The sequence below is a fragment of the Macrosteles quadrilineatus genome, unplaced genomic scaffold, assembly GCF_028750875.1.
Source record: "Macrosteles quadrilineatus isolate MER2022 unplaced genomic scaffold, UCM_ALF_1.0 Scaffold_5__1_contigs__length_97177068, whole genome shotgun sequence".
In the NCBI taxonomy this organism is placed as follows: domain Eukaryota; kingdom Metazoa; phylum Arthropoda; class Insecta; order Hemiptera; family Cicadellidae; genus Macrosteles; species Macrosteles quadrilineatus.
The window spans coordinates 59,409,804-59,436,327 of record NW_026542598.1 but is presented as its reverse complement, the minus strand read 5'-3'; the positions used below and the strand labels follow the sequence as shown (position 1 = coordinate 59,436,327).

The window sequence follows — 26,524 nt, the reverse complement described above, 5'->3', positions numbered from 1 at the left end:
CACGATTTACACTTTGTTTAACAAGACAAATTATAAAAATACAATATAACACTTACTAGTTTGGAAACATGGATTTACTGTTTGTTTGTTTACAATTTGGTTAGCTAAATGGACCAATCTACTCTTAAGAGCTATATATGTGTTCCTACGTATTGTTGGGAAGTAAAACCCTCAAGATTTTCACTTGGGAAGGGAGCATGTAAAATTAAAACATTTATCATTTTATCATTTATTGTTTATGACCCCAAATCACCCAAATCGTTCAAATAAAATGGTTTCTGCAACACGAAAAATTTGGTCATTTTTAATACAATGTGTTTTATGAAACAATTGTAAACATCCGTTTATCAATTACATAACTTAACTGTAGTGTATCCTTAACTTAAAGCTTTTAACTTCGACCGGTTCTGCTTCTTTTCCGGAAGAAACAGATTGCCGTGTCAGTTAAGAAGCTAAAGCGATTATGAGTCTTGCATGAAGAACAGTAACTTACCCAGACCAACTAACAGTTGGAAGGCCTCGCACGTCACAACTATATCCACTTAGGCCACTTTGTTTACAATAATAGCTATATCATGTGTCACTCTCATCCGGAAACGTCAACTATTAGATTTTAACGACTGTTTTTTTTTTTCATCCAAAAGACTTGACTTTGAAAAATAATAGAATGAATAAAAAAAAAATGAATGTGGGGATAGGTACTTTCTATGTAACATTTATACATTTGCTATGACTAAATTTAAAGTTCACGATACAAATTGTAACAAATTAAAGTGTTGAGTACACTCAAATGTGTGTAGTGTACAACATTATTTTGGAAAGTATATTTTATTTGAGTTAAGATTTCTGAAAGGTAATTGTTTAAGAGATACATTGATGCATTTATGAAGGTCTGCCCACTATTATTGTGTCTCGTAACATAAGACATGAAACATCATAAACCATAGTGTGTAACGCAAACATAAACTATTTCTTTTATCCCCACAATTCATAGAATTTACAATAGACTTCCTTCATAATTTAAATCTATGGTACTCCATAATTTATCAAAACTTCAAAAATATGGGTACTGAAGAATGTTTCTTATTGAGTGGGTATTTGTTTAATTTTAATAATTATGGTTAAATAACTTTTTCTTTGATAGGCCTATTACTTATTTTATTTTTTAGACAAACCACCAGTTACTTATTTGATATAATGTGACTATTACACAATCAAATAGGTACAAATTAATACAAGTGTAATAGTATATTTCATCACTTCTTCTTTAAAGTGACTCTTTTTTACTGGAGTTTAAGTTTTGGAAAATCGGCGTAAAGAGCGAGTGTTGAATGACACCTAATTCACGTATTGTGAACTATATTTTCGATTATCAAAAAATCAATTAATAAAATAAATAAATCTATCTATCTATCTATATATTAATAGGCAAGCGTGTTTCTTTAAAACCTTTTTTCTCAGCTCGTGTGTATCGTACGGAAAATCTACGCATACCGTTAGAAAGATGTTTTCCTGTAGGTGTGCAGAATCCCTTTATAAACTAAAATAGGCACAAAAATAAGCACGAAAAATGAATTTGAAATTTTAAAAAATTAACATGGGTTTTATAGGTTGCTATGGTGATGACGAAATAACAACAAAATATAAACAGAAAATCAAAACAAATTGAAGACATTCCAATCACATGTTTTATTTAACAGTGTGGGGTGAAAATAGAGAAGTTTGCACAAAACATACTTTTGGTCGATTTTTCGACCACGGGGCGTGCTCTCGTACTTTTTTTAATACGCAAGCAGGTTTTTTGTGACAATTACTCCTCCGAAACTGCCGAACCGATTGACATGTTTTTGGTGTCATTGGAAAGTGTGTAACGTGAAGTTGTGCAGGAAACGTTCTTTTTAGGAAAATGATTAAAGAGTGAGGCCCAGGGGCCCTTTAAAGTTTTGTATTTCTCCATAAGATTAACATGGGAATCAAACATTGTTATGAAACTCCAGCTGTAGTTAGAAGTGCTGTTCTGCTATTTAATTTATTTTTTTAATTAAATTGTTTACAAGAAGAATTGTTTCATGGTGCCATGTGGTCAATGAATTATACTTTTGAATTTGTTTTAAATGCTATACACTATATAAAATGATAGTACCGTAATACATCAAGAGATCTTCATTTAAATACCGGTAATCAATAAGCACGATTGAGCCTTTGCCTATATATTTCCTGGTAAGTGTGTTGTAACTGTTTCTTATAGTAGATTATAGTATCTTAAAGTAAAAAGGAAATATTCTTTTTTGCATTCTCACCCCGTAGCGAAGCACGGGTAGAGCAACTAGTCAATTAAATAATTTCCATTTAGTTCGACGTATCACTAGGTGTGTATTTGAACTCAAATATAGTAAAGGATGGATTAGAATGTTGTGAGATAATATGTGTAGTTATAATAGTTTATAAATAAAAAACCTTTTTAAAACAAACCATTTTTAAACACACTAAAAAGTAGAAAATATTTTATAAATATGTGGAGAGTATAAATACTTGTAAGATTTAAAACGAAAAACGTGGGGTGCATGCAATAGATAATAAACAATTACCTTCACCTATTGAACTAATGAATTATTATCAATTGCATGCACCCCACGTTTTTCGTTTTAAATCTTACAAGTATTTATACTCTTCACATTTTTATAAGTATTAAGTAAGTATACATTATTTTCTAATTTTTAGTGCGTTTAAAAACGTTTTGTTTTAAAAAAGTTTTTTATTTATAAATTATTTTCTACTTTTTAGTTTTAATGTGTGTGGATGTTAAATCTATTTCAAGCATCTATATCAAATTAAGACAGAGGCATGTGGGAAATCTAAGGTTTATTTGAGTTTCTTTTCATATAATTATGTATTAGATTAAAATGTATGGCCTATCTACTACAACTATAAATATATCAATCTATTTAATTTATTGTTTACCTTATAGAATACTAAATAAATAACAATTGACATTATTAAAAAACACCTTTATATCTGCAATCAGATTGTTAATCTTTATTTTGAAATGTTTGTTTGTATAAAGAATCTCTTGGGAGCATAACCTGTACCTCAACCACTGCTCTTCGAACTGTCAAATTTAAGTATTTACAGCTGACTTATATTAATTCATATATTTACATTAATTCAAAATGTAAACATGAAAAATTTGGAAGCCCATGGAGCGTAGCCCAAGGGAAATATGAAAATTAAATGATATAATATTGCATTGTCTTCCATTTGTGAGCTATGTGTCAAGTTTCAAGTCTCTAGCTCATCGGGAAGTTAGTACTGTATAAATTCGATTGCAAAATTTGTACCGGACAAGAAAGCGAGCTAATAAAAACATTTTAAAATGTTTCGTCAGTCAGGATAATCAGGTATAGCTGGGTCCAGTTTCGAACTATCAAAAAGCTGCCAAACATGTCTCAGGATCGAACCGACGACCTTTTGATTGTTATTCGAGCATTTTAACTAATCAGCTACATAGCTACTTTTTGTCTCATTGCAATATTTTTAACGAACCAAGTTAGAAAGGGATCTTTTTGGGCAGCAAAAGCAGCCGTTTTAATGTATGCTTCGTGGGTCTAAAGTAGCATTAATTTTACTCTCTAGGCCCAAGGGATTAAAAAACTTATTTAGCCCCTAAGGAGTAAAAATCTGCTATTATCGACTCAGTTGTAAATTTCGATTTAAACAATCGCATGTATCGAAAGTATATATTGATTTTTAATCGATTTTAGCTTATTGTTGCCTTATTGTAGTTAGTTCATCATACGAGCAAAAGGCGTCTTTTCAACCCTCGCTCATTTTCCGACCTCGGCTTCGCCTCGATCGTGAATCATTAGCCTTTACGCCCTGGTGATGGAATATACTATTTATGTAAAGACCATCTCAAAACGACTTCCAGCTTGTTTTCAATCCTGCTAATGTTAATCAGCAGCTGTTTAGTAAGTGTATAAAAAATGTTGTCTATTTCAATAATTGTGTTACTGTTTACAGTAACAGACTGCTGCTGTACATAAGTATTGACAAGAATGCAACAATAAGCTAAAACCTAACCTAATAAATCAATCGATAAATAATTTTGATCCATCGAAATTACAACTGTTAACAACAAGCTGACTTTTACACCTTAGGGACTAAAAAGGCAAGGGAAAATCGCTACTTACAAATAGTGTAATTTTTAATTGTCAAATAATAATCCGCCTATTCAACTTAGAGAGAGATACTGTTTAATCAATTAAAAATAATATAATTGGAAGAAGTAAAGACATATTTTTTATGCCAGAACTATTTTTAGAACCAACATTTTCTTTTGTTATAAAACAAACCACAAATTTCATATACAATCACGTAAATTCAAGACTTTAAACCCAACTATCACGTAGTTATTGTATAATGAATAAAAGAAGGTGTAGAAGACGACATTTGCATGATTCTTCTACAGAATGAGGTCAAGTGATACTTATACAACATAGGCTGAATAAACTCTTGAAAGGCCCAGAGGATGCTTTTTGTTGTTCCTCACTTTCGTCTCATATATTTTTTAATCGTAAATAACCCCTGCCGCAACAAACCTACAGACTAAGAAAATTCCTGTTTACCTTATTATATTTTTTTGCCAAAATATCTCCTTAAAAATGTCAGATTGATAAAATTTCAATAAAATTTGTTTAATATGAGTTCATTGGTCTGCTGCTACAGGAAAGGTATATTAAAAATTAATAAAGTTTGCAAATTCGATCCAAATTTGTTCATAAACAAGCTAACTAAAAAAGTTTATTTTATATAACAATAGCTATATAGAATATTAAATTTACATTTTTTTAGGGGTTTTCCATAAAAGGTCATAGCATTGCTTCAATGCCTTCAATATACAAAATTGCTTGTTTTAAGGTCTACAAATTGTTATCAAATTATTAAAAGAGAAATTGCAAAATTTTATGTTTTTAGGGTCAAAAAAGGGAAAACCAATTTTTACCCCTTAAACTCCTGTTTCCATAGTCCACTTTAATAAGTAGGCTACCTATAGGTTTGCTGCTACAGGGAAGATTATAAAATGTGATATTTTGAATCAATGTTGACCCGTGGTGGCCAACAGTGTAATTTGCTCAGCATTTGTTGATAGCTAGGGTCAGTAATAAAGATTACTTTTGAAACTTTGACTTGCCTACTATACGCTCCCGGTCAAATTAAATTGTAATTGTATTGATAGATGTAGGGGTTATGGAAAAATAGTAGTTTACGCAACGATTGCGTAAAGATAGTGTTAACGACACGAGTAGAAAATTTAAGGCACGAGCCTTGGCGAGTGCCTTAAAAACTTCTACGAGTGTCGTTAACATTATTTACGCGAGTTGCGTACACTATTTTACCTACGACGTTGTTTTAATTACTAAAAATCACTACTCATAACTTCTAAAAGAGGTAATGTTTTCGTTTATAACCTCTCATTGCCACTGACAGTGATGCAACGAAACATTGTATCAAACACTAATTGCACCAATCAACAATTAAATTGGCCTGAACAGCTGATTAGTTGAATTTCGAATCATTACAATTTTACTTCTCCTCTCTCAATCCTTGAACCTCATTGGTCCGTTACCCGTGTTGTTATGAGTAAAACTATGCTGTTATGAAAGTAAACAATGCTGTTATGAGATACTTTTCAATTCTATGAACTGTACTGAAACGGCTACTTTGAAAAACGGTCGTAGGTAAAAGGATTTTCCTACAGTTACCTAACAATGTACATGTTCTCTCACTGATTTGAGAAAGCAAAGTGGCCAATTCGCTCATCAGTGAGACAATGTTAACATTGTCTCACTCTAATTACTTTGTCTCACTCCAGATTTGCAACGTGAAGGCACGAAATAGTGAGCGCGTAACATGCAGGCAACGTCGTATGCGCGCGAAATACGTTGGCAGCACTGGCTGTAAATCAGCTGGTCAGCTGTTGTACTGTTGTATTTGTCACTTCACATTAAATGTTATATTAAAAGTTCACTTCTGTGTAAAAATAGGTTATGTTTCTTCACAAATTTATTTGTTTTATGGTAACTGTAGGAAAAGTATAATGTGCAACTCGAGTTCAAAGTACAATTGCCTCACTCGAGAAACCATTCCTCACTCGCCTACGGCTCGTGAGTAAGAATTTCTCTCGAGTGAGTCAATTGCTCACTTTTCTCACTATTTGCACAAATAACTATTTATAACTGGAATGAGACAAAGTTATTAAAAATCGTTCTAGAGGTTTTACAGGATTGAGTTACAAATCTATAACTTACTAGAGGTCGTCCAGTGGTCGAAAACTCGACCAAAAATATGTAATGTACTCTATTATAAACAATTGTAGCCATTGATTATTGTAGCTATTCATATCCAAACAGGTTGCCGCAAACCGATTTCAAATATCTCAAATAGTTAAAAAGATAAAGGGGGTGCAAGTTAATTTTCAGCCACCCTCATGGTTATTTGGATTTGATACGTTTTAGGGCGCCATTTTGTTATTAGTGGGCCGATTTTCGTTTTCTTTATGTCAATTGTTTCGTTTCGTCAAGACCTGTAAAATGATACCCAACTCGACCATACTTCCTGTTTGAAAACTTTAAGCTACCTACCCCCAACTCCCACTACCCCTAAGGGCAACATTTTTTAAATTACCCATCATTATTGTAGCCATTCATATCCAAACAGGTTGCCGCAAACCGATTTCAAATATCTCAAATAGTTAAAAAGATAAAGGGGGTGCAAGTTAATTTTCAGCCACCCTCATGGTTATTTGGATTTGATACGTTTTAGGGCGCCATTTTGTTATTAGTGGGCCGATTTTCGTTTTCTTTATGTCAATTGTTTCGTTTCGTCAAGACCTGTAAAATGATACCAAACTCGACTATACTTGTCATTTGAAAATTTTGAGCTACCCCCGCTAACCCCAAGGGCAAAATTATCAAAATTTACCATAATTGTAGCCCCTCATATCTAAAAAGGTTGCCGCAAACAGATTTTGAATATCTCAAAGTTAAGGGGAGTTCAAGTTACTTTTCAGCCACCGCGTATAGATACTAATAGGCAAGCATGTTTCTATAAAACTTTTTTCCTCAGCTCGTGTTTTAAAGAAACATGTTTGGCTATTAATATATTAATAGGCAAGCCCCTGCTGTTGTACATCTTAGGGAAAATCTGCGCATATTTTTTGAAATAAATTTTTCTGTAGATGCGCAGAATCCCTTTATAAATTAAAATAGGCTTGAAATAAGCACAAAAAAATATTTAAAAAAACTAACATGGGCCTTATGGGTTGCTATGCTAGGGACGAAATATAAACAGAAAATCAAAACAATTGGAAGAAATTCCAATCACATGTTTTATTTACAGTGTGGGGTTAAAGTACATAAGTCTGTACATAATATACAATTTTTGGTAGAGTTTTCGACCACTGGACCACCTCTAATAAAAATGTTAACACACTAAAGTTTATTTATTCAAATTGAGATACACATGTCCGACATAGAACACTAAAGAAATGGCATGAATATTGGATCAGGGTTCTAACTCTTGAGTATCCTAGTGGGCATGAAATTATCCTACTGGTAACATAAATCATTCTACATTTTACAAGTGAATTTTCAGATTTGTACAGCAAAACATTGCCGAGACCCTTGGCAGTGGAAATTAATTAACAAAAATAGCTTATTACCAAAAAACCAAAGTAACTTTTGATTTTTGAGTCATCAACCATCATGTACGGTACTTCTGTTTCAGGTGTAAGTCATGCTTGGAAGTACTCTCCTACTGACAAGCCTGAAGGTATGAAACAACAAAGTTAAGTTGTCAAGTTGATGTGACGTAATGTGTCGGCCCTTGACAGTGTGAAGGGTGTGTTATTTATTTACTCGGCCCTGTGGCTGGTTTGTATTCACATAGCTTTGGATCTTACTGACATCATTCCATGGTATTGTAAAAACTGCATTTTTGCACCAAACCTAGATACCAAACATGTTTCCATTTGCTTTGTTAAACCAGCAAGCAAATTTCTAAAAAAATAATTGTTACTTAGGACACATGCCAAACATATGAGTAAAAGGAATATTTGGTGAATAAGGTTTGCTGCTGTGAGAAAAAAACTAATTTGTGTTTTGTAAAAACCTGAACAAAATAAATATTTTAAATTTTGTGAGGATTATGCTGTACAGTATAGTAATATACAACAAAAATAATTAGTTTGCTAAGAAGGAAACATGTTGTGTATGTTTAGCATTTTGGATAAGCAATAATGATAACTTTTTTTAATAAAGAAAATTAAAATCATTTCTAAACACAGGCAGGTAATTCAGGGCCGATTTACCGAATAGGCACGGTAGGCACGTGCCTAGGGCGCGAGGCAATTGGTTTTTTTTGGGGGCGCCAAAAAATTGGAAAATAAAAAAATTGTGGTTGTATTTGCATGCGATCGCGGTAAACTTCTGATGATCCCTCGCGGCCGTGTAGACATCGTAATCGTCTCCCGCGATTGCGGCAAAATTCTGACTATTTTCCGCGGTCGTGTAGAAATAATTATCGTCTTCCATGATCGCGGCAATATATGAACATATTCCGCGTCGTGAGGAGATTGTCATCGTCTACCGTGAATGAGGCAAAATTCTTATCTTTTACCGTGGTCGTGTGGACATTATCATCGCCTTGCGCGATCGTGGGCAAAATCTGATCAACACTCGCGGCCGTAAAGACATCATTAAGTTGTCACCCGCGGTCATGTAGATATGGTAATCGCCTCCTGCGATTGCAGCAAAATAGTATTAATCTCCCACGCTCTTTAGGAGATCATTAGGCCTACCGTCTTCCGCAAATAAGGCAAAAAATTTTGATATTTTCCTGCGATCGAGTGGACGGACATTACATATTCTTGCGCGATCGCAATAAAATTCTGATTACCCCTCACGGCCGTGAAGACATCTTTATATTGTTCCCAGTGATCGTTTGAACATAGTAATCGCATCCCGCCATTGGGGCAAAATGGTAATCATCTCCTGCGACCATGTGGAGATCATCGTCTTCCGTCAATGGAAAAATTCTGATTTTTTCCCGCGGTCATGTGGACATTATCATCGTCTTGCACGATCGCGGCATAATTCTACATCCCTCTCGTAGGCCTATTATTATTGTATCTCCCGCAGTCCTGTAACCATCCTAATCATCTTCAGCGGTCGTGAAAACATCCTAATCGCCTCCCGCAATTGCGGCAAAATGTTAATAATTTCCCGCAGTTGTGTGGAGATCATTATCGTCTTCGGCGATCGTGGGCAAATTCTTGCTGTTTCCCGCGGTCGCGTGGGCATTATCATGGTTTTCCGTGATCGCGGCAATATTCTGATCATCCCTCGTGGCTTTGTAGATATCATCATGGCGGTCTGTTGTTATGCGGGATTACGGAAAAATGACAATTCCAGGTAGAAAATACAAATTTAATGCATAATTCCCGGTTTAAAAAACTCACTCATAATTCACGGATTTCCCAGTTTTCCCGATTTGTGGACACCCTGTTATGTATATTGCAAAGGGGCGCTACTATTAGTTGTGCCTAGGGCGCTGACAGGGTCAAAAACGGGCCTGAGGTAATTTGACACTTGCAAAACAAAGAGGTGTTGGTACATAGGCTCATCATAATATGATGAGCCTATGTACCAACACCCCTTTGTTGCTTGCAAAGAACAATTTGTTCTTTGCAAGCGTCAAATTGTTACATTTACAAGATAAAATTGTATTTTTCAAAGCCTTGAACTTGTATATGGGTACAAAGAAGTACATGGTGCATATAAACACCAACATGTTTAAGGCAAAATGTGTGTACAGGGTGGCCAGGATTATGTATTGATGGCACCAGACAGTCGCCTATAGACTTAGTCGCAGAAACAGCTGAGCGCTTTGTGGTTGAGCCTCTAGAGTTTTTCAACTTCAAAAGCCTTAATGGGACCCTAGAAAACAACGGTCATTCCAGTAAGTGTTTGTAAGATCTTGAGCAATGGGTGCAATTTATAATTTTAGGTTTTTTTCATAGATGATCATAATCAAAACTATCGGAGGAACTTTTCAATATATTACCTTTGACTATCAAATTATCTTGGCATGTAGACACTAAAAATATTAGGTGACATAAGGTTTGTATAAAAAAATAAAGGTTCATGTGATATTGTCAAATAATATATGATCCTGTTACATTAATGTGACAACTTAATTTAGTACGGCTAATTGAACAGGACCATTTCACAGTGGTAGATTTTAGATACTATGTTTTGTGTATTTTACTATGTATTACATGATAAAAACTTAACTTTGCTTCAACGATCCAGAGCTACTCATCAAGAAACACAGAAAATAATGTAAAGGAAAAAAAAAGAAATATTAATTGATTGATTTGATATTTATATATACTTATATTATTATAAATATATTATATATATATATATATTAATTTATATATCTCTGCAAATTTATATATTAAGGCAAGCATGTTTCTTTATAACCTTTTTTCTCAACTCGTGTGTATCAAAGGAGAAATCTACACATACTGTTGGAAATATATTTTCATGTAGATGTGCAGAATCCCTTTGTAATTGAAATAGGCTAACAAATCAGCACATAAAATGATTTTAAAATTTAAAAAACTTAACATGGACCTTATGGGTTGCTATGCTGGTGTTGTAATAATAATGCAACATAAACAGAAAATCAAAACAAATTGAATAAATTTCAATCACATGTTTTATTTACAGTGTGGGGTGGAAAATGGAGAATTCTGTACATATCATATTTTTGGTCGAGTTTTCGACCATTCCCTATACAGAATATAATTCAATATTCCATAAAGGTGTGAAACCACAAAAAGTTGCCTCCTGGTGGGATTTAAATAAATTTAATTTAATTTATGCAGAACCTATGAGGACATTAATCACACAGAGCCTGGGCAGTGAAAGATTTGATGTTAGGTGTGTAGGTCAATATAATTAAGTTACCTCAGAAGTCCGTAAGTGGGATCGGAGAGATCTGTCAACTGTCCTACTCCAATCACCTTGTTGAACTTGTTTCTAATATGCTAATCTTCTTAAAATTTACTAGTGATGTGACACTCTGAATTTGAGAAATTATAACTAACTTACCTGATTATTGAATCTTAGATTGATGATAAATTGTTCAATATTGTCCGATTTTACTGACATATTTATATTATCTTTTGTTGATATTTGGATAATTAAATAAAATGCAATAAATCAAGTTGAATATATGATAGTATGTTCGGTTAAGCCGTTACTCTTAAAAATGTGTCACTCTTGAAAAAAAATAATCCTAGGATCAAACTGTAAGAGAATAAAAGATGTTATTTGAAAAAAGAATGTGTTTTGAGCTATTAATTAAATTTACAATTCACACAATCAGCAGGGATGATACAAAACTTAATCGAATATAGTCAGAGAAATACCTAATTATTTCCAAGTGGAGGATATGATTGTGATATAATTTGATTCAATCCTATATACCCCACTAATATGCTCTGTCCCAGGAAAAAAAGAAAAACTAATTTATTAATTTATTATTGAGATCAGCAGACTCCCCAAGTATATTTTATACAGCCGGCCGGTTGTATGATATTGCAATAGGGACTTGTTTGCCAGTGGACTATACTGCAGTACCACTGCGATGTTCAATACAAAAAGGGGCCGATTGACTACTGAGTCAGATCTTTTTGGTAGGCTGTTTATTTGAAATTAACAATTTGACTCTAATGGGAGTCAATCCTTGTGATCTTTAAAGTTCCTCCTAGCCTTCAATCGTGGACCGTTTGCCTCTGAATCCCTCCTCTAAAAACACTATCAATCACTCGCACTGGAACAGATTTTTTGATTGACCAATAACTCAAGATATTAAATGTAATACAATAATTTCAGCTGTAATTACAAAAATTGACCTTTAACATAGAAATAAATAAACGGTATCAGCAATCTGACATATACTTTCTCCCATTAGCTTGTCGTCAACCTTTCTCATGGGTAAGCGATGAGAGTAACTATGATATTTAACAGGTAAAATCACAAAAGTTTCATTAACTTTTGAACAGTAATTTTAACAGGAATGAAGGGATTCAAAATTTTGTTTAGAATTATAATGACCATAACAGAAGAATTTTAATCAGTATCGGTTTTTTTCTATCCATTTTTCCGTGAATAAATTGGTGTTTTGTGGGAAAATAACATAAGTTTCAATAACTTTTTTGAACCATAATTTTTACAGCAATATGGGGGGTTGCACTATGTTGTTTGGAATTATAAGGATTATCACATAGCCTACTAATTTCAATCCAAACCGTTTTTTTAGATTGATTTTTACACTGGAACTGATTTTTTGATTGACTCGAGATATAAAATGTAATACAGTAATTTCAGCTGTGATTACAAAAATTGACCTTTAACATAGAAATAAAAAAAATATCTTTTAACACGGATAAATATTGATTTTAATTTAATTGGCTTTATAAATTCAATTTAATAGATATTTAAACTTCTAATAATTTCTACAAGAAACTTGACTTTACAATATGACGAATTTAATAAGTAGATAATATACATATTTCTGGGTTTGAGAACTTACCTAGCACAGGTCAATCACATAACATTCATACACGGACGATTTAAATAAAACTTTCCTTGGAGGATTTTTGTCAAAACCGGCCGAGTTTCCAACAACGGTTCTTTACGATTGTCCGGTTAATCAAGATAATTAATTTTTTTGGAGCCGGATTTGTTTAAAAAATAATTTTTTATTTCTGCGTTTCACACTCGATAATTTTGACAATTGCTGTCTGATTGAGCACGTACAATTTATTTTGAATGCTATATACCGAACTACAAATGAGTTTTTGTTTTTGATGAATTACTGACCTCGTCAACACGACTCTACGTCCGTCCTCCAAAGAGATCGTTGCACGCTTCTCCTTTCCACATTCAAACGTTTATCTATATATCCCTCCGCGATCGTTGGACAATGTTGTCCACTGTTTTGGCGCGGATTTTTAATGAGTGAATTCAAAATCGGCACAATAATTACTAAAGGACTGGTTTGAAGATAAAATAAAAGATAATATTTAAAACCTTACTGGCAAAATCACAAGTCTTCTGAGTTGAGACTAATTGAAATTCTGAAAGAAATGTCCACTGAAGAAATAACAGTCAGAAGAAAAGAAATACCTTCATACAAAGAATGAGGTAAACAGCATATAGTTGTCAATGGAAATATGATAATAAGCAGGTGGCGTTTGTTATAAGCCAAAGGTGACAATGCTGGGAACGAGCCAGAACGGTCTGTTCAACCAGAGGTTATTTCTGTGACAGAGTAGTTATATTTACATCAGGCCGAGGCAAATTGCTTCTTGACATAGGCCTGTGAATTCAAAAATTAACAATATTGCCAAATTAAGTTATTCTGATTTATTTCATGCTATTGGATCACTTCTGACTAAAATACTAAACGTTTCAAATAGTAACTCACCAAATAACTCCCTCAAGAAATACATGGGGAGCAAATTTAGTTTACCTATAAGCCAAGTGCAGCTGTAGATAAACATATGCCAATGCTTGATGTGAAATCTGTGCGTGCATACCTTCAATTTGAGACCTCAATCATAAAAATCTGTCAGGTAGAAGAGCCAAACAAACTGGAAAAAAATCCAAATTTAACTCCCTTTAGAAATAGGATACAAAATTAATTTATAAGCCAAGTGGGACTGTATATAAATATATGTCGATGCTTGATGTGAAATCTGTAAGTGCATATTTTCAATTTGAGACCTCGATAATGAAAATCTGTCTGGTAGAAGAGCCAAACGATCTCGGAAATGAAAAACAAAATTTAACTCTCATTAGAAATACATGGGGAGCAAATATCTTTTACAAGTCGAGTGGAACTGTAGATAAATATATGCTGATGCTTAATGTGAAATCTGTACGTGCATACCTTCAATTTGAGACCTCAATAATGAAAATCGGTGGATGGGGTAATAGACCCAAACAAACTCGGAAAAGAAACCCCAAATTTAATTCCCATAAGAAATACATAGGGAGCAAATTTCGTTTACTTATAAGACGAGTAGGACTGTAGATAAATATATGCAGATGCTTGATGTGAAATCCGTGTGTACATACCTTCAATTTGAGACATCAATCATGAAAATTGGTCGGGTAGACAAACAAAAAAGAACTCTGCAAAGAAAAACAAATTATTTGTCTATAACTATTGATATTTTAATAATAATTTTATATATAGCCTAGGAACAGCTGATCTTGGTCACAACTCAAGCTTCTCACATCCAAGCCACATCTTTATTGAAATGTAAACAGTTTGCATGTTTTTTTAACTAATTAGAACGCGGCAAAGAAATGTTACCTATAGGACACGACGAGAGAAAAGTTTTACATTTTATTTTCATTTAAACATTCCAAGGACCTGACGACAAAGAAATATTGCCTACTATTTGAATTATGGTTGGCGTAAATATTACAATGGAATAGTACAAATAAAACTGAACCAACACTGTGCTGCATTTCTTGATCAATCATTTAAACAAAGAGCCAATTTGCAAACTATGGAAACATGGGAAAGTCATAGAACACCACCAAGTAGAAGAAATAGAAATAATGTGTTTTTTTAGAATTAATAATCATTATTATGGACAACCTCATGTGGCTATGAGTGGGAAACATTTGTAGAAGACACTTAAAAACATGATCATCAGCTTTTGAAAAGTGATAAGATATTTACAAGAAATGTTGATTATATCGAACTGTTATGTACATCATGAGTATTTCCATTATCTTTGAGGCGACTCTTTTAAAGTAATCAGAAATTATGACTGTTATTTGTTTTAAAATAACGCCTGTAACACTTACCAATTGCTCGAATTCGAGCAACAGGTACACTAGTATTTGGTTAAAGGAGGTTTAAAATGACTGAAATAAGAAACAAATTGTAAACAAAACACTAGTTCTACAGTGCACCGGACAGAACAATAAAATTGGCTTCAGCTGTTTCATAAGGATGAGAAATCAACCAAGGGATTATCTTTTATCTATGGTTTCATTCTGAACCACAATAGCTTAATTTCACTCTGTTTACATCTTCAGCCACTTAGTTTCGTTCTGTGACTAGTCTGCAGTTTTGTGAGAGCCAATTCAGTGTGATTTATGACAGTTGCTCTTCAATTTGCTCATCTCCTTTCAAATGCTTCTGTTGATAGTTGCCATTCATTTTGATGAGGACCATTGTGACTCTGGGGTGACTGGAGGAATGTTGCGAGGACTTTACGTCCTACATGAAATGCACTTCCATTGGGACTCGGAACACACTGTAAATGGAGACAGGTCAGTATAGATACAATATAAAGTAACAATGTAAAGAATTTCATTACTTGCCTCGAAAAAGGCTGTTTTCAGGCAAAAAAACAAGCGCAGATATTGTAATTATTGGTTTTAGAATGGACTTTTGGATACTGTAAAGTCTGGATTATCCAATTGTCTATCTTAAGGATTTTGAAAAAAAAATTACAAAAAAGATAAAGAATTTTAATGAATTTGATGATTTTTTACAGGTTAAGAATGTTTTTTTTTTTACTTTCCAGTTTATTTGGCTTTTTCGGTTGTTCAATTTTTAACGCTGGTGGCTTATGCCGGATGATCAAAACTATCCTGTACCATTTGCAAAAGATAATCGTTTACATTCTGTTTAAAACAATTAAACAGGTCTAAATAAAATAAAAGTTTTAATAAATGGGTTCAGCAATTTGACACATCCCTTCAGCTTGTCAAAAACCTTTATCTTGAGTAAGCAGTGGGAGTAACAATGATAGTTTGTAGGAAAATCAATAAGGTTACAATAACTTTTGAAAATTGATTTTTGCAGCAATGGGAGTTGTACAATTTTGTTCAGAATAATTCAAAGGACTAAAACATACAATATTTTTATCAAGATAGTTCAGGCCATTTTGGAGTAAAATCAATTTTTAAAATTATTTTATAGGGTTTTATGGGAAAATCTCAATTGAAAATCTAAATTTCAAAAAATAAAAATAAAGCCTCAATATACCATGGATTAGTACATAGACAACAAATTTCATAAAAATTGGACTACAGGTGTGGTCTGTAGCTCTGTACACATCCACACATACAGACAGACATCACTTTGAAAACCATTTTTTTGGGGTTCAGGGGAACCCAAAACGGATATCTACACTCAAAACTCAAAATTTTTGATTGTATAGGCTGGAGAAAGTAAAAATCTAATTTTGAATCGGTTAAGTCAGGTGTACCGACTTTGAACAAAAGGGGAAATTGTGGGAAAGGATAATCATTAAGCATCTCAAGGACCGTTTCCATTACAGTTACTATCTATTATTATCTACAGAACAGACTTTCTGTAAATCTATATGGTGTTAAAGACCAAATGTGTACATATACTGTGTTTTTGTATGTGAAAACTATTAAAAATTTGAATATATGAAATTAGGGATTTTTGGAACTCAACTTATCCTCTTACCCATTTGACCAACTCTTCTAATTAAGTTGCTATTTTAGTCTTGAACATTTTCAATTTCAATTTTTAAACATAGATATTCTTAAAGTACCGTTTAAAGTTATTAAAGTTTTTAAGGTAGCCGTTTCAGTTCAGTTCTTAGAATTGAAAAGTTTCACATACATTATTTGTTTACTTACATAACTACCTAATTAGTTTTACTTAACAGCACGGGTAACGGACCAATGAGGTTCAAGGATTAAAAGAGAGAAGAAAAATTTTAATGTTTTGAACTTCAGCTAATCAGCTGTTTGCCGGAACCAATTTAATTGTTAACGATTGGTGCAACTAGAGATTGGTACAAGAGTTGTATGGCAATGAGAGGTAATAAACTAAAACATAACCTCTCTTAGAAGTTTTGAGTAGTGATAATTGGTAATTAAGAACGAGTCTTAGGTAAAGTAGTGTACACAACTCACATAAATAGTGTTGACAACACTCGTACCTTAAATTTTCTACTCGTGTCGTTAACACTATCTTTATGCAATCGTTGTGTTAACTACTATAATTCTATGAAAAATCTCTTAAATTTGTTTCATTTGTTGCAGCTTCAGTAGATTTTACTATTTTTTATATAAGTTTTTATAGTAATTTTATTTGTCACCAAGCGGCTTGCTGAGCGAGTCAGAAGTATGAGTGGGGTTCTGAAAATCCCTCAATTTGTTGGGTATTAGCTGTGAGTGAACAGGTCTTGACAAAATAAACCAATATTGATCTAACTATTGCTGTGGCAGGTTCCCTCTGGAGTTACATCTCGTCCATTACAACAGCAAGTACTCAAGTTTCAGTGAGGCTATACACCATCATCCACAAGACGCCCTAGCTGTTGTTGGGGTTTTGTTTGAGGTTTGTTTCTTCTTACCTATCGCTGATAGGTTATTATGTTGGCAAGTAGGATGGGTAGCTGAATGGTTAAGCGCTCGCCTAACAATCATAAGGTCGCCGGTTCGATACTGAAAAAAGTCAGTACCTAGCTTATTGATGGTTTGAAACTGGACCCAGCTGTCTCTGGGCTTCAAATAAATGATCCTGGCTGATAAAACAGCCAATCTTAGTCAGTAAAGCTACACAGATTATCACACAACATTCTACACTCGTATTATGGGTTAGGCCCGCCGCACATTGGAGAGAGGCGAGGTGCAGGCTGGAGCGAGGACTTTTTCGTGTCACCGCACATTGAAGAGAGGTGGGATAGAGGTTTCCTAGCTTTGGTCCTACTGTCGCGAGTAGAGAAATATTATTTGGACCTTATTCATTCTATTTGTGAGTTTAATAATTTAGTTTGACTCTAATCGCTATCCGAAAAACGTAAAAAAACGTTTTTGAAAACGTGATTACACGAAAAAATATTAAGCCATGGGGAGTATGTTTTAACTACTGAACTGCCAGACCGGTCTTTTAGAGAATATTTTCGTGTGAACAAACAACAGTTTAATGATATCCATAACTTGATAAAAAGTGGCATTAGTGGAAAGGAATGCAAAGCTCAAAAACATATAGCCATCTGAATTAATGCTCCGTTTCTATATCTTTCACTCACAAAACACTTGAAACCCAACGCAGGCGCGAGCGAGGTGCAGGAAAACTGTATTCCAACCACAACGCCAAGGAGGCCTGACAGAGGCTGCCACGAAGCCTCTGCTCAATGTGCGGTGCTCCATTTAAACACGTGTATTACAGAATAGTCGCGCCTTGCCTGCACCTCGCCTGCACCTAGCCTCGCTCCAATGTGCGGCGGGCCTTAGAATACGCACCTAGGTGGCGTCCCCATCTCTAATATAAATACACATTAGTTTGAAAAAAAAATGTCTGGTTAATTGTATGCGTTGACAGAAAATCCAGTTTAACTCCATGTAACTCAATTTTACACCAATGGCCGGAACAAAAAATTCACTGGCTTGCCCAGATATTTTTCACACCCAATTATTTGTGTAGTTAATTTTTTTTTTATTGTGATAATCATTATAAAAATAGTAGTTGATAGCGGTATATTTCATCAGTAGGGCATCAGTAACTCTTTTTTAACACAGGATTCAGTGTTTTTGTTTATCATAAAATATATGACATTTATGAAAACATCATTATTTTTTTTTATTATATGTAGTAAGTATACATCTCATCATTCTCATCTTTGTGTTTTTAATAGGGGTGAGAGTTCTATAGTATTGTTTGAGAAAAATTATGTAATTTAGGTTTCAAGTTCGGGTATTAGAAACTTATTCATGTTATTTATTTTTACTAGTGCCCAATTCGAGCAATTGCAAAGTATTACAGGCGTTATTTCAAAACAAATATCAGTCATAATTTCCGATGACTTAAAAGAGTAAAGATAATCTAATCAATCACTCCACTACAGTTATCGAAACTGAAAACGCTCACTCCACTCCAGTTATCAAAACTGAAAACAAACTCACTCTGAAAAAGAAACGCTCTTTGTGTATGATGTGTTTACTATGAACAGCTGTTTTAGTATGCAATTTAGACAAATTATTCGTCTTTTTAAATAAACAAAATCTTTTCTTCATAAGAAATACGTTAGGATTTTGATGGCCTGTGGAGCAAAGCCCGAGGTCTTTTATTACAGGAATTGGTGAAAGAGGGCGTATACACAAAAAATACTTAATTTTGACACATCGTTCGTAAGTATCCGTCCATTATTAACGGAGGAGTAATCTTTCGTAGAAATCGCCTTCACGTATTATACAGGGTGAGTTTTAATTGTCCCCCCCCCCAACTTTTTTCTACATTTTTTTCAAATATCAATCCCAGACCACTTCCAAACATTGTTGGGTAGTAAGTACTTCATTTTGACAAGGTGGCCATTTCCGGCCGCCATCTTGGATCCGCCATATTGGATGCAAAATTTTTTTTTTCAAATGTAAAGGTGGGGTTGTGACCCATTATTTCGAACTACTTTTTTAAGCTGAACTTAATTCCATGATCCGTTTTTCATTTTCATTTTTTGATTTTGAAATATTGACATTTTTAACAAAAAAAATTCAATATTTCATAAATAAAACTTGATAACAAAAAATGGATTGCGGCATTGTCTTCAGCTTAAAAAAGTAGTTCGAAATGATGGGTCACAACACCCCCTTCATATTTAAAATAATTTATCACATTTCAAAATGGCGGATCCAAGATGGCGGCCGAAAAAAATACATTAGTCATAACCAAGTGAAAATAGGTCGACAATTACTGGTAGTGTATACTTATCTTTATCTAGCACTATTTTGAGATTATGGTCTTAGTTTGTAAATGCACAATGTTAAAATGGGCTAAAAATAAAGTTTTAAAAAGCCCTCATAACTTTAGAATGAATCAAGATTTTTTTAAACAGTTTGCGGCATTGTAATCAGGGTAAAAATTTAGTTCGAAATAATGGGTCACAACCCCACCTTTACATTTGAAAAAAAATTTTGCATCCAATATGGCGGATCCAAGATGGCGGCCGGAAATGGCCACCTTGTCAAAATGAAGTACTTACTACCCAACAATGTTTGGAAGTGGTCTGGGATTGATATTTGAAAAAATGTAGAAAAAAGTTGGGGGGGGGGGGACAATTAAAACTCACCCTGTATACATGTATATAAGGATTTATTTATTTATGTATTATAATCAAATTACGTCAATGTTTTACAGGTGATTTGTTTAAAAACTAAAATCTTTTCTAACAATCAAACAACCAACATAAGTTACCGAATACTTAAAAATAATCATACATTAGTTAGGAAACCTCCCAATGAATAAAAAGCCCTCTCCAGAAGTCATATCTTAAGTTCACGTTTTAAATTATCATAAGTGTGTTTTTTTTGTTGATATGCAATCAATTTCTTGAGTGCAGGGCTGAGTGCCAGTTGCCTAAAAAGTTGACGAGGGTCAGTTTATAGCCTGAGGCTTGGCGGTGTGAGTGCAAACTAGGTGGTATCAGTGACCAGTTGGTTCCACGGTGCGGTGGGTATAGGGGTGGAAAGATCAACCAGAGGAGGGGGGGAAGGATGAGCTAAACTTATTTGAGCGTTGACGGTTTTGACAGTTTATGACCCCCAAGTCAAAAGACTGTTCTACTCACTCCGTTTCTCCAATTTCTTTCATTTTTGAAGGCACTTATTATAAATATTGTCTCCCAAATATTATGGGGACGAATGAAATAAGTTTAGGTTTCGTTCAAGCTTCAAAAGTTCTGTTTTTTACCACTACTAGTTTCCATCTTGGTTTGCTATTGTAATATATCCGGTTTTTGTATGCAGAAAATAGAGAATGAATAACTGAGAATTTTAAATAAAAAATTTTCCTCAAAGTTGAAGGACATAAACAATACTTAAAAAGAGTCTTGTTGCATTTTTAAATTTTGATTACTTTTTAGGAGTCAGAGAACGGAACAGAGGCCTTGGATCCATTTCTGGAAGTAGTGAAAGGAATAGCTGGCCGAACTGGGTTGAAAGACCGTCTCCCTTCTCACTTCAACCCTTTAGACTTCCTGCCAGAGGTCAGGAGCAGCTTCTACAGGTATTCTGGGTCACTAACAACCCCACCTTGCGATGAGATTGTCACCTGGACCATCATGGAGACCAAAGTGCCTGTGTCTAAAGAACAGGTATTAATTAACCTTGAAAATGTTATTAGATGAATACTAACTTACATATTCTCCACATAGTCTTCATTTCAGAAATAGGTTGAAAAATGATGTATTAGTAGTAGAAAGAGAATGAATTGGGAAACATGCAAATTATTTGAAAGCAATCATTACTTCACCTGAGTAGTCTCAGGAAATATTTTTTGCAATGAATGGAAAAATATTTAAAAAATATATAAAAATAAACATAACCCCTTCTAAACCTCCTTTATGTACAAGGACTTTACAGGAAGTTAGGAATGTTCTGTCTGACACATCTAGATGCACGTCTTTTGTGCTGTGCACTTTATAAGTACAGACGTCTTCACTTCATCAGTGACTATCCTGCCATCACAGCCATGGTGTCGTTGCACTGCCTGCTGAAAGTATGATCTGCAATCTAAGATATCTTGTTTGTTCGTTGTTGTTGGTTGAACGTAATATTGAATAAAACCTTGATGTAGTTATATAGGATTATTATAATATAGCCCCCCTGTATGGCAAATAATTGGTGCCTGCGTGTTTGTAGCGATATACTACAACCACTGGGGCATAGTGAGGTGTTCATAATCCTCGGTTTAGACATACACCTTGTATCATCGGATTGGACGAATCTTTTAGCTATGTGGTTGTTAGTGTAACCTATAAACATGCAGGTCACCAATGGCCGTTTTGATACTTTTTTGCAAATAAGAAGTTTAGCTACTTCCTCTCTATATCCCTTAGATTCTTTGTTTGAAGTTCATTGTTGATGATGGTGAGTTAATGTTGTTCAAAGGTTTATTGCGGACATTTTCCATCAAGATGGTAAAAAACAATACACAACGTTTCAGGATCTGGAATCTGATCCTGTCCTCAGATGAAAAAAAACTTAACTTTAAGTTAAGTTTTACTTAACTTTGGACATTAGTGTTTTGAACATAGTTTACCAGTTTTGTGATGACATTACTCTCTAAACTTGTGTCTCTAGGTATGTTTGCTTTAGTTATAATGATACTTGAATGACTTAGCAGATGTATTGTGATAATGAAACTGTCTGAAATCCTGCAACAAAATAGTAATAAACTATCTCAACAGTACTATACAATTTTGTGCAATATTCTGCAGATGGAAATTTTCAAGCTAGTCCACATTCCTGGACATGACAATGACCCAATGGACTTCAACTATCGCAGACTTCAAGACCTCAACAAGCGAGATGTCTACCTTCTGTCAGACAATGGAGCTGCTTCTATATCCTGTGCACTGAGCCTGATAGTGTTCTGTCTGCTCAATACTTGGCTCAGATGAAGACGTAAACATGTTGTTATAAAAACAATCAAGTAGCAAATGTCCCATATTCTGTAGACATTCAAAGGTCAATTACCTACTATGGGTATTTCACATTTGATGCTCACCAAAGTGTGAACTATCAACAATCAGTGTTTGTTTGATTTCAGAATAGTTTATTACCTGAATAGAAATAGTTTCCCACCGCAACTTTTGATTAAACTTTCATTATGTTCGCTTGTCTTTATTTGATGGATTAGATGTTTATTGATGTTTAACAATCAATAAACAGTTATGAATACTCGTCACTGACCTGAGCTTACCTAAATCTTTTGTTTTATTTCCTAGTTAATTAAAAAGAAATAGTTAGCTATAAAAATTGGAGGTGGAAGGATATGTTCAAATCCAAACCATTGTGCCTTTAAAATAAACCTCCCTTTCTCTTCTGCTGATTCAATACTAAAAATGTAGGGTTCTGTCTGTTACATCCATGAATTATCTAGACAAACATAGCTGTAGGTATTTTAACTAACTAAAAGACAATGTTTCAATTTAATATTTCAACATTATATTGCTCTTCACATTTTTTTTTTTTTTTTTTTTTTTTTTTTTTTTTTTTTTAACCAACCAAAGAAAGGTAGTGTAAAATCTTTAATGGATCAAATTTTGTAATACAAGATTAGTTAACTATCATTCCAGATGAAATGTGCTCTACTTAACTCAAGCACAGACAGTCAGTTGCCGTTTTTATAGTTTAGACTTTCAGGCTTTTAGGCTTTGGACTTTCATTGTGATCTACATTTTATAATTTTAGTTTAAGACGATATATTTAACGTGATTTATTCGTGTAAATAGTTATTGATACAAAGGCCAAATGTACAAAATATTTTTATAAATTAACTACGGTAATAGTCATTTGAATGAGTCATTATGAATGTAAGTTAAGTGATTATTGTTTTCATGGTTTATTTGTTATAATTCTGTGAATATTAAAATGGCTACACATCAATGTGTAGCCAGCCTATCAATATGTTTAATTCAGAGATGTAATGAAATTTCGGACTATGTTATACATGTATTGTATAGTCTGAATATTAAAGGTAAAAATCACTTTACATTAGTTTCACCATAGTACTAAGTTCTTTCTCAACCGTACTGAAATATAAATTGTCTAGTCAATAGAACAAGCAGCACAATAGCTGTTTAGTCTAATATTCCTGTATTTATAAAATTGATGAATAGTTTTTAATTAATAAATATTTCAAAGACTTGCTTACAATTCAGTTTTTACCCTGTACAAACTCAAAATATATTTTTAGGCTAATGAATTTTGGTTTCTTTTTAGAGGGGTTTCTACCTTGAAGGGTAATAATACAAAATTAAAAGGCTCAATTAAAAAAACAATTTATTGAACATAACATAGGAAAATTAAGCTGAAAATTTACCTTACCGGTAGTAAGAAGACTTAAAACTGAAATCCTCGAATAACTATAACTTAACAAGGGTTAACATACAAATATTACAAAATTACTTGCAACAATTTGTCTTTGTTTATGTGCATCAATCTTGAGACAGTGTGCTTCATTTTGTAAGATTAAGAAAAGTTAACAAAATTAAACCAAATTATTTTTCACCACCATTGTTATTTTTTCATTTTTTATTATTATTGTGGTGAATAGTGGTAATAGGGTATTAGAGTGTGGTGAAAAATAGCTTTTGTACCACGGACCGAAATGGTTTTGCAGCTCTCGATCCAGTAAAACCTAATTTTCGGCCTTCGGTACTACTATTGTTGTAATCTGTATTGTAATAAACTACACACATGTAATTTGTTTTCTTGCTGTTACAATTATCAGGAAATACAAAACGATTAAAGGAATATGAAAAGTATATTAACTAAATAATCTCAAGGTAAGTGACATATACTATTAAGTAGGTTCACGAAACTACTATGAAGGACAATCAAAGTTAATTATATTTTGAACCAGGATCAAGTACAATTGAAAAAAATGACATTTTTGAACATTATTAACTTTTTAAAGTCTTGGGACAGATAAAAATTCAAAATATAATAAAGATTTAACTACAAAACATCAAACATTCACTGGACATAAAATTAACTATATATATATATATTTATTTATATATTCAGTGATAAGATACCTCTTTAGAGATAAACAAATCTGCCCACCTGGAGTCGGGAAAAAATCTTTTCATGGTAAGCATAGGTTGATATGCACACAAAATTTGTTTGTAAAATAAAAAGCTGCAAACTGACTCAAAAACAAACAGACAATTGGGTCAAAAATAGCAAATGTTGTAGATTTCTTAAATCTGAGTTTTGAATCTTTAAACAGCTCCCAGAGGTTGGACGTATTTCACTAATAAAGACCATTAATTCAACATGCATACTAACTAAGCCATGCTTACAATTTATGATTTTCTTTTAATTTCTAGCAGGCACCCAAAAATTGCAAATTGAATATATCTTTCAACAACTGTCATTTTTTAATTGGTTGTCTATTTGAGTTCAGGATTGCAGCATTGCATTTTAATGACAAAGGCCTTTTAATTTGATGTGCATCAACCTATGTTTACTTTAAAAGATTTTTTTCTGATTTTTAGTGGACCTGAAGAGGAAGCATATCACTGAATATGCTAATTATTTAAATTATTTTTTATCCAATTATTCTGTTAGGTGAAAGGAGTAGGCCTACCTTGATCATTTTTTGTATTTAATATCACTAATCGTCAATAGAGTAGTTAAGACGACAACAGATGTCACGTACCAAGAGACTTACAATAAAGACCAAAACTAAAATAAATGCCATTACACTAAACAAATAGCACTTTGAACACAGAAAATAATCATTACACACTTATCAAACTTATCCAAGAGATTAAATTAGAAAACTCATAAAATGTAAAACAAAAGCGAAAACCGACATTTGCCAAACTACTAGCAACATAAAGATTATTTATACAGTCGATTTTGTAAAGAAATATTGAAAACTAAATATTGTCTCCATGAAAATTATAATTTGGTACAATTTACTGTTTCTATAATAAAATAAGTTAATTATAAATAAAGTTCTATTTTATGATATACCCTTAAATTCGGCTTAAAGAATTAATTGTGAAGAGCGTGTGTGAAGATTAAAAGAAAGGTTCTTTTTCAAATGTTAAAAAACTTTGGTAAAATAGGTGGGAAGAAATAGTAAATAATTTAAAGGATACTTTCTCTTTTTAAAAAACCAAAACATTCCTCTGGTTCATACTTACAACAAATGTAAGAAAATCACTTAAATGTCTATAGTTAAATAAGAAACAATCTGTCAACTCATGGACTGAGTTCCTCCAAAAAACAACAAAGACATTATCTTATTATTAAACCTACTCTAGGTAACTTAAAATTTGAATTATCTTACAAAAAGTAACAAAAAAGTCATATTTACATTACTGTACATCTTAACTTATAACAAAATTATCACATTTTTAAAATAAGAATTCACAATTTACAAAGAGATATTTACACATGAGAGTCTGACGTATCTTCTGAAACAGAACAAAAACATATCTAAATTGAGTAATATTGTAGAGAATGCCAAGTAGTATACTAACATCCTGACTGGTGTTGGACTTTCACTAGTTTCCTATTGTGTCTGAATTTAATAACTAAATTCAGTTTTAGAGATAATTTCACATTTTTAAAATGCTCTCCCCTTTACCTGGACTCAGATAAGAAATACAGAAATATCAACCGTTGATCAGGATGAATCGGGCATCAAAATAAGAGAAGACAAAATAAAAAAAAAACATTATCTTAATTTTTGTTATGTTAATAGGAGCCATATCATAACAATTATTAAATTATAGGTAAAATGTCCTTAAAAAGATTAACTCTAAAAAACACTAAGATAACGCTTCTTGAAATAGCTACTTCCCTATTGGAAATTCGCTAAAAGTATATTATCAAACATTCGCACAATATTCAAACATAAATAA

At 33.1% G+C, this 26,524-nt stretch overlaps 2 protein-coding genes across 2 annotated transcripts in view; one reads left to right on the top strand and one right to left on the bottom strand.

The window, feature by feature from the left end:
- The window catches only part of LOC128995335 (carbonic anhydrase-like), a 32,166-nt gene extending 9,050 nt beyond the window's left edge, over nt 1–23,116 (top strand). The window contains exons 2-7 of the mRNA XM_054420321.1: nt 7,786–7,830; nt 9,874–10,017; nt 15,305–15,428; nt 17,370–17,481; nt 21,002–21,232; nt 22,358–23,116. Of these exons, the coding sequence (XP_054276296.1) occupies nt 7,786–7,830; nt 9,874–10,017; nt 15,305–15,428; nt 17,370–17,481; nt 21,002–21,232; nt 22,358–22,540 (839 nt within the window). The 3' untranslated portion in view covers nt 22,541–23,116. The remainder of the gene's footprint in view (nt 1–7,785; nt 7,831–9,873; nt 10,018–15,304; nt 15,429–17,369; nt 17,482–21,001; nt 21,233–22,357) is intronic.
- Nucleotides 23,117–23,906: 790 nt separating this feature from the next.
- Nucleotides 23,907–26,524, bottom strand: part of LOC128994127 (uncharacterized) — a 58,692-nt gene continuing 56,074 nt past the window's right edge. The window contains exon 12 of the mRNA XM_054418418.1: nt 23,907–26,074. The gene's annotated coding sequence lies outside the window, so the exon portion shown is untranslated. The remainder of the gene's footprint in view (nt 26,075–26,524) is intronic.